Source organism: Loa loa, assembly GCF_000183805.2.
Source record: "Loa loa unplaced genomic scaffold supercont3.233, whole genome shotgun sequence".
In the NCBI taxonomy this organism is placed as follows: domain Eukaryota; kingdom Metazoa; phylum Nematoda; class Chromadorea; order Rhabditida; family Onchocercidae; genus Loa; species Loa loa.
Genome location: NW_018108413.1, coordinates 80,213 through 90,162, shown reverse-complemented (window position 1 = coordinate 90,162; position 9,950 = coordinate 80,213). Strand labels below are relative to the sequence as shown.

At 27.0% G+C, this 9,950-nt stretch overlaps 1 protein-coding gene across 1 annotated transcript; it reads right to left on the bottom strand.

The window, feature by feature from the left end:
- Positions 1 to 3,068: 3,068 nt before the first annotated feature.
- On the bottom strand, positions 3,069 to 7,941 carry LOAG_09681 (hypothetical protein; the record flags this gene model as incomplete). Its single annotated transcript, XM_020447996.1, has 8 exons — positions 3,069 to 3,220; positions 3,641 to 3,763; positions 4,270 to 4,473; positions 5,267 to 5,416; positions 5,819 to 6,090; positions 6,328 to 6,465; positions 6,758 to 6,950; positions 7,789 to 7,941. 8 exons carry the CDS (start codon positions 7,939 to 7,941, stop codon positions 3,137 to 3,139), a joined length of 1,317 nt encoding a protein of 438 aa, XP_020301824.1. The 3' UTR covers positions 3,069 to 3,136.
- Positions 7,942 to 9,950: the final 2,009 nt, after the last annotated feature.

Below are 9,950 nucleotides of genomic sequence, written 5' to 3'. Positions count from 1 at the left end.
AAAATTATGTTTTTTTTCTTTTTTTGCTATATATATATGTATATATAGCAAACATTTCAATGTAATTTCAAATTCAACTTCGATTTCGATTTTTGATCTTAACCCTAATTTCTTTCTGATTGTAAATTTTTTAAAAGAAATTTAAATATTGTGAAATTTAAATATAAAGGAATTTAAATACTCTATAATTGTAAATATGCAAAAGAAATTTAAATAGTAATTATAATTTTAATTTTAAGTAAAATTTTATTCTAATAATTAAATGAATAATTTATTTTGATATGAAATGAAAAAAGTATAGATTGATGAACAAAAAAAAAAAAAAAAAAAAGGCGAAAGGCTTCTTTCTTTCGTTCTTTTTTTTATATTCACAATTATTTTTCATTTATTCCAAGTATTAACTTGATTATCTTAATTAGTTCAAGTTAATAGTAATAATATGCTACTGATTTAATTATTTATAAGTTCAGGTAATTTAATGCATTCACATAATTTAAGCTGAAAGAAATCAAAGATATTTGATGTAGCTAATTAAATGAAATAATGACTACGTTAATTTACATAAAATAACATAAGTAAACTATAAGTAATATAATAGTATATGTATTTATTTTAATATTAGCTTCGGTTAATTAAGGTAATTAAAAATCAATAACTTGAATAAGTTGTAAAAGCAGATTAAAAATTAAAAAGCAAATTAAAAATTAAAAATTAAAAAGTTAAAAATTAAAAAGCAAGTTAAAAAAAAAGCCGAAGTAGATAAGTCTTTTTTTTGCATTTACAAATTTTTTTAAATAAAAAATTAACATTTTCTCGAGTGATGCCAATGCTTCCTTCTAATAAATTAATACATTTTTCTATTTGTGGTGATAAATTATGCAATGTTTGAGTGAATATTGGATGAATATCATTGAATGAATTTATTATTGGTTTTTTAACTTTTCCACCATTTATTATCCTTAATAATGAAATAATTGAATGAAATAGGAAGAAGAAAAAAAACAAAAGTATAATTTCATGTTTTCTACCAATACTTTATTTTTAACGGTTATTAATAATAAAGTATTGATAGGAAAATGAAAATTTATACTTTAAGCTTTGCACAAAATGAACTTTGTACTTTAAGCTTTGCACAAAATGAACTTTGTACTTTGAGGTTTGCAATAAAATAACCTTTGTACTTTAAGGTTTGCAGAAAATGAGCTTTGTACTTTGAGCTTTGTAACTTTGCTATATGAAACAATTTCATATTACTTTTGTAAAATAAATATAAAATTTTGTAAATAAATATAAAATTTTATAAATACAAAATTGTAAATAAATGTAAAATAAAGAAATATAATAAATTTTTATAAATAAATAAATAAATATAAAATCATAAATAAATATAAAAAGTTATTCCATATAAATTAATTGAATTTCTGAGAAAAGTTCACTCAATTCGTAAAATACCATCATTCTATGCTTAAAATAATATTTAATATCGTAAATATGCTGGCATATACGTTATTTAGTGACTTATTTTTGGATTAAATTCAATATGAAATATTTCAGAAGTGTATACGAGAAAATTCAGATGGAAAATAAGGAATCAAATATAAAGGATAAATATTTTCGAAAAATTAAAAAATAAAATTTTAAAAAAATAAATAAAAATGCCACTGAAGTTTTAAAATGGAAATGTGAAATTTATCATGAAATTCCAAAAAATTTAAAGTTAAAAGAACTAGCTAAAAAATGCATTATCTTTTTTTAAACAAAATGATCACATGATCAAGCTAATTTATAATCCCAATATTTGAATAATCAAAACTTTCTCCCTCTTTTCTGTCATCTTTGAAGAAGCGATACAACTCACATTGTGAAATAATTTTTTGAAATGATACCTTTAGACTAAATGAAACTCCTTTTATAATTTTTTAACAATGATAATTTCTGACAATACTTCCAATCTTTTTATTTTATGATAATTTTTGAAAAAATTTTTCAATATATTTTTTTCTTTTTTAAATTATTAAAGTAATGTGGAGTAAATGAAAGCATGTTTTATTGTTAACTGCAATAATTACAATTTTGCTGCAAATATTTTCTATTGAGATGATTGGAAGGAAAATTCATTAATTTCTTAATAATGAATAACAAATGCATATAAACTATGTAATGCTCCTCAGAACATTACCATACATTCAAAATAAAAAAGGTATAAAACCTCTAGTTAGATTATAAACGAATAAAACATCTAATCATGATCATATTAATCATCTCAATTATCATTTTATTTAGTTTTAAATATTCTGACGAGAGCATAACATTAATATCAATAATGAGGAATTACAGAACTACTAAAATGATGTAATTTCAATGATCAACCAACGCTTACAAAAAAGTATTTGTAAACAAGCTGATGGTAGGCCACAAAAACTGCTTGCATTCTTCCATAATTCCGCAAAAAGAAACTTGAACTGCAAAATCTGCTTGATATTTCAAGATATAACAGCAAATAAGAACAATAAAACGAACAAAAGCCAAGCAAAGAAAGTATAAGATAAACAATTATTGATATCACAGTAAACTTATCTGTTAGTAATATCACAGTAAACTTATTTATTAGTAATATCACAGTAAACTTATTTATTGAACTTTAGATCCTCGCGAAGAAAATTATTTTTAGAAAGAAAAAATGTAAAATAAAAAGGTTATTGCAGTGAACAGAGAAAATTCTGGAAGGAATAATGTGAATTGCAGCAAAAAAACATTGGTAAAACAGAAAATATCACAGAATGAAACGGAAGATCAGTTAATACTGAATAGTACTGTTATTGACCATTGTACTAGATCAAAGACTTGATTTTCTGATCATTCCTGCTGAGAATAATCTTTTTATGTGTTGCGCTAACATAATCATCTGAGTAAGCAAACAGTACCCATCAAAAACTTTACATTTTAAACGCCACGTTTTGCATCTGATGGAAAAATTGTACGTCAAATTCTTGAATAATCAACAAAAAAATAGTAAAAACTTTTGCAAGAAATCGGACTGAAACAAAAATCGTTCCCTAAAATAATAGCTTGATTACTGCAGATACAGAGTGTTTGAAGAAATGCAATGAAATAAAAAATCTAATAGGCACATCTCTTACTGACATGGCGGTGCAGAAACAAATAAATGAAAGATATTGATCAGTGGAAACATTGCAATGGAACCTAGAAGTGATCCAATCTGAAAAAAACAAAAAAAAAGAAGCATAATTTAACTGGCAGCAATAAAAAATAGTAATATAAGATAAAATGACTTTCAACCTCTTCTAATCCTCAAAATTTTTCCATATTATCTTTTTAAATTTCTCAAAGTTTTTCATATCCCTGTCACTACGTTAAGGATTAACTCCTACGAAATGGGAATAGATTCTAAGTTATATACCTAAAAATAAAGATACCTATCTTCACAATCAAGAATCAAGGAAAGATATCATTAACGGAAAGACATCATATCATTAACGAAAGATTTACATACGATAATGATATCCTATCATTAGCGAAAGATTTACATACGATAGTAAGACTTGCGAAAATCACGAATCGCTAGATTTTTCACAAAGTAAATGTTACAAAGTCTAAAATCTTCGTAAAGAATACCAACCTGCATAAATGCTCCACCCCAGAAAAGTCGTATTTCATTGTCAGTTGCACTATCACCCAACAAAGTTGCTAGAACTGTTCGAAGAAATGCATTCAATGATTCAGAGCAAACCACTATGGATATCTAAAAATTAAACAAATCAGTTACAGTTTATTAAAATTTCTTTAGCATATATACATCTGTTAGCATTTTTACCGATATTTCTACGAAGTTATTCATCACTGTTATTAGCCCTAATCCTTTCCCAACTATGAATTACTATTGAATAATTCATAAAAAACTCATCGTTTTTTAACTCGTCCTAGACAGTATAGGGAAAAAATCTTTCCAATATTTTAGTCTGTTCATTACAATATAGTGCAAAGGAAGGTTTAAAATTATCTTAACAAGGTTAATTTACTTAAACACTAATGAATGTCGCTGATTTGAATAAGCCTTCGACTAAAAAAAAATACTATCACAGATGAATACCATTAATATACATGTAAAAAAATTATTAGAATTATAAAAATCCTTAACACCTCACATGGGGAAACCGAAAAATCAACAGACAAATTTAAGATAAGGAAAATCCCTCAAAATGAAATATGGGGAGAAAATTTCAAGTTTAATTATAGAAATTAACATACAATGAGGACAGATCCCCATGTAGAAAATTGCAAAATAGGTGTCGGACTCATGACTGCAAAAGCAACAATCAATCCGGTTAGTACTGTTGAAACCATCGTTAGCGATACCAATACAGATAAACTAGTAATTTTCACAAAAAGAGGTAAAAAGCAAGCAATCGGTGACGCGATATTCGATAATGTTAAACCAAAATGATATGTTTTCTGCAAAAAAAAAAAAGTTAAAGATGAATTTATCGCTGATATCTCGAGTAGAAACAAAGGGATAATAATCCCCATTTTTTTTGAAAACCAGACATCTTTGTTTTATATGCTCATGTCGTCTTACATTTGCTCTAACAAAGAACCCAACACCAATGGGTGCTCCATAAGGATGCTAATTCTTGTAATCATCATAAAACGGTACAAGGACCCTCGCAGTTGAAGAAGCGGAGGATCCTGAGCATTAATCCATTTTTACAGATGTGTTTCATTAAGGTTGGTTGGATGGACGTGATTTGTCTTTTTTGTTCTTATGTATCTTTTTGTTCTTATGTATGTTGTATCGATGTCATATTTGCAAGTTCGTTGTTGTATTAATAAATTTATCGTAATAAAAGGTTTAATTACCCAAGTTTGAGGTACTATCAACTAAAGAGGCAGAAAGAACCCTCAGTTTTTGTCACGACTGAAGAAAATCGGCGACAGAAGTATAAGCATAATCGATAGTGAATAAAGTGTCGGAATAGTCAAAATTAGTTAAAATTAAAAGAAAACAGACTGATGAGAAATCCAGCAAGCAAACGCTGCCTGGTAAATTGTTATGGTATTCACAGATGCTATAAGTATATAAGTGTCAGAGCAACACACTATCCACAAGGATACAGATATCCTGTACTAGTCAGTAAAATCTAACAAAATAAAAGTACCCAGCTTTATGAATGACGAAAGTATGTAAACAAAGTAATGTGATTCAGTTTGAAAATGAACAGATTCAAGGACCTTCATAAAATGAAACCTGAGAGAAAGGCAAAGATGCATAGCTTTGAACACTCGGAACTATTCCATTCATTTGAGCATTTATAGCAGCCATCAAAAATAACAATAATCCCAGCCTTAACTTATCAGTGTGCGATCTGTCTTCAGCGATATGTGTTTCAGTACACTGCTGAAAAAAAATGAGTAGAAATTGGCCTGACTGCATAACTATGAGCAACTGTAATCCAAATGCGATTTTTTTTAGGAAATGTAAAACTCGAACGAAATCCAACTTGTTCATCTCACGGTAATATAAGAGTGATAGTGATAATTAGTGTCAAAACATGAAAGAGTTAGTTTCTGGATTGAAAAAAATTAGTAAGCAACAGATCGGAATTAAAACCAGATGATAAAGACCATGTTTGACAAGAAAATTAAGATAAATGATTTAATGGTTAGGCATAGAAATTCTCATAAAGATTAATGAGTGGCCGAATACGATATTCAATTTTACCACCAATAAGAGATACAATATTGTTAACCAAGCCATTTTTCTTGATAATACGAAAAAAAAACAAAGAAGCAAACTAACACTCTGGGTGTTCAAACTAACACTCTGGGTGTTAAATTCACTACCACTAACTGAGCCAGGTTCGTCAACTGGCATCGATAATTTCACAGACAATTGATCCGTTAATGGTCCTTTTTTTTCAGCATTCTTAAAATGGATCAGATAAAGAAATGCAGCAGTAGCGAGAAGCATCCAACTAAGCATTATAAAATTAAATTCCGGAATACCAAATTGTAAAATGCCACTGGTTTGTATTGACGTCCCATTTACAACGACGCAATCATTACCACTACCTATAAAATGAATAAAAAATAAACAGAACTGTGAATAAAATACTTAATTTTGACTGCCATCTTTACCGAATTCTTCATTACTGCATATCTTCCTACGGTAATACGATCAAACGCTAATGCGGAAATTCACCTAATAAAATTCAAGGTTAGTAATACCGGCAGATTATTAAACTTAATCTGGACGCTCTATAGTTTATTCTTAATAAGAAAAGATACAATTTAAGAAAAAAAAGTAACCTTGCAAAATCGAAATAATACTCGGAAATAAAGAACTTAAACCCATCCCGACAAAGTACGCCGTTAAGTAAGAAGCATGAAATGTAGCCATAAATGGCATGAAGAGGATATTTGATGTTGCGTTGACTGATGCCATACCTGGAAAGTGATACAATTTATACAGGTATTTCACATACAAGTTTTCCCAGATGCTTTTTCTCAATGGAAATTAGTGATCCATATTATTTGCAGGGAATAGGATTATGTACTTTGTATGTAACACCATTACATAATCGAATTAGACTTAATCCTGGATCGGCAAATTTGCCATGTAATTGTATGACATTAATATTTTCAAAATAAAAATTAATCAAAACAATAAGTCTCAATATATTTGACCTAAATCCCTTTAGAAAGCAGTATATTTGACTCTAAGAAAAAAGATATGTACCAAAAAGTAGGATCATTAGTATTACAGATCGTTTTTGCCCAAACAGGAAGATAGTCTGAGACCAAAACAGTGCCATCAACGCGGTACACGAACAGCAAAATATAAGTAATGTTAAAATTATAGTTGGTACTGGAATGGATATTTTTGAAAATTTACGTATGATGCTGTAGACCAATGGACCAATAGAAGCTGTCTAAAACATTTGAAAGAAATAAAGATTAGCACAGTACTGGCTATATAAGAACGTATAGAATGTACAAAAGTATAATTTAATTCCATAAATATCAAGGCATAATTCAGACGATACTGGATATGTTTTAGTTCTGAATTAAACCCAGTTAAATGCACTGGAAATAAACTTGTCAACAATTAATGTTATACTTATAATGCACTTGTCAAGATCTAATTAACCAGAAAAGTCTTTAAAAAAATGGAGTTTTTGTAGTTAAATGAACATTTCATGAACAGAAACGGAGAGTCTATTTTGTGTCAAGAACTTTTAAACATCACATGATAGAATCACTTATCAGCTTAAAATTCGATAACGCGATTCTTAGCTTAGAGTTACTATATATGTAATTTCGCTAACTACCCAATTTAAATGCATTAATGCCAGCATTAAATTATATTAATCATCGCGTTTTTAATTATATTTAGAAATAAAACAGGTCGAATCGAAGCAATAATCAACCGTTCCGGATTGAGATAGGTAATGTCACAATCCATCCTCGCTTGAATTTCCTCTTAGTGATTTTCCATCCACCAATTCTTATCTATTTACTATTTATATATTACAAGAACCCGTAAATATGGATTCCTGCATTATTATATAGATAGTGAAATGAACCTGGATGAGAATTGGAGGATGAATTCAAACATACATTCAAATTAGTTTATTGCCGCTGTAGCAGTCACCACTTTAATAAAGATATCTCATTACACCAGTAAAACGTATTTTTAAAAAGTATTTGAAGATTTAAATGCATTGGAACTCTAATAAATTCTATTACCTAAATATGCTTTAGCTTTACCTGTACGATAACGGCCAGATACGACGGTAAACTCCATCCTTCTGGTAGTTTCTCAGTGAGTAATGGTAGCTCCAACCATATTGAATTCGTACTCAACCATGATGTAGAACCGAACAATACAACACAAATGTAGATTGATAATTTGATCGTCATTCTAACTTATCTTCTGAAAATAATTTGCATTCATAAAATAACGATTTGCACTTATGCTATCAAAAGTAATACTCTATTCATTGTTCACAACATCAACAGCACTAAGTTATCTTACATTTACCATTAATGGTAGCCTAGTAGTAATCTATTTTTTTATCCACCATTAGTGGTACCATTATACATTTTAATAATAACCAGCTATCATTAACAATATTATAGCACTAAACTTTTTCTGATACCTACTACCGATAATATAAGGATACAAAATATATTATAGTACCGTACGGTATGCTATTTAAAACCACGATATTATAACAGATAAACAAAATGGTGCAATCAAAATTAACTGAATTCTCCATTAATAACTCTGTTTTATTATAGTAAAGTAAATTACACAAATAAAATGATACAATTAAATAAAAACTAACCCATAATATGTTTGTAAAAATTTTAGCAAAAAAAATTACTAATAAAAATGAGCCAGTAATTTTTCACAGTGACTTTGTCATTTTTATTTCTCAAATAGAAATTTGACAAATTTCAAGAATTAATTAAATACAAAGTTTATAAATTTTAAATGAAGCAAATCCTTTACTCAAAAGAAAAGAAAGAAATAATGCAAAGTCACTTAGAAGAGTCTGACAAATGTGCTTGAAGGACTACCGAATGACGAAATTTATTTAGGTTCGCTAACTTTGAATTTGATTGGTAGAAGTAAAATTGAGTGGATTTCAGGAATTAATTGGATCTAAAATTTACAAAATTTAAATGGGACGCATTTTTAATTCTACAAAAAAAAAAAAAAAAAGAAATGGAAAATTATCTGGAAGTGATACGATACAAAAAAAAAGCTAATCAATTGTTGGAAATGCTTGTTCCCCAAAAAATGACGAAGTTTATTTAGGTTCGGCATATCCTTAAATTTAAAAGATAATGCAAAAATTTCAATAAGAAATATATTCAACTGCACAATCTTAGTTCTTTATTTTTCATTTTTTTAAAATTTGATTGACAAATATAAAAAGAAATATTAAAATATGGATTGGTTATATATGGTTTGTCCAATATTTTTAAATTGTTAATGTCATTTAACTCCAGTCTTTTCGCTTATGAACTTTGCATTTTTTTTTCCTAAAAAATGTATTCGAAAAAAAGACCTTTGGAAAAAACCTTTAATAGAAATCCGTCTGAATCTTTGATGCAGAATTTTCGAAATTATTCATTGATAATATTTAATTAATAATTTTTAATATATGTATGTACATATAGCTTTTATATTATTTAATTAAATTTTTTAAATAAATAAATTAAATAAATAAATTAAAAGTTAAATAAATAAATTAAAAGTTTTTTAAATAAATAAATTAAAAGTTTAAATAAATTACGATATTGTGTATCATTAACTAAGTCACAGTATTAAATTACGGTATTAATTAATTAAGCACTAAATTACAATATTAATTAAATAATATCGTAGAACTACAATAGCATTATGTAAACCTTTTAAGTTTAATATTATACAACGAGGCAATACATTCAGTTTATATAACAACAAATCGATGATCAGAATTTTAAAATTTAGCTAAATGCTTCAAAGAAATGAAAGATAATGAAGTTTTAGTCACGACCTCTGAATTATTTTTATTTTCTTTAAAATTATACGACAATCTATTTTGCTATAATATTTGATATAGTAACAATAAGAAGTGAGATTTTTTTTCGAAATCCACTAATCGTTTAATGAAATTTTGGATATACTGATAGCAATAATTATTATAATCCATTTTATATTATTTATGATTATTCAATTATATAATCCATTTCATATTATTTATGATTATTCAATTATATAATCCATTTCATATTACTTATGATTGTTCAATTATATGACCCATTTCATATTATTTGTGATTATCCGATTATATAATCTATTTCATATTATTTATAATTATTCAATTATATAATCCATTTCATATTATTTATTGATTATTCAATTATATAATCCATTT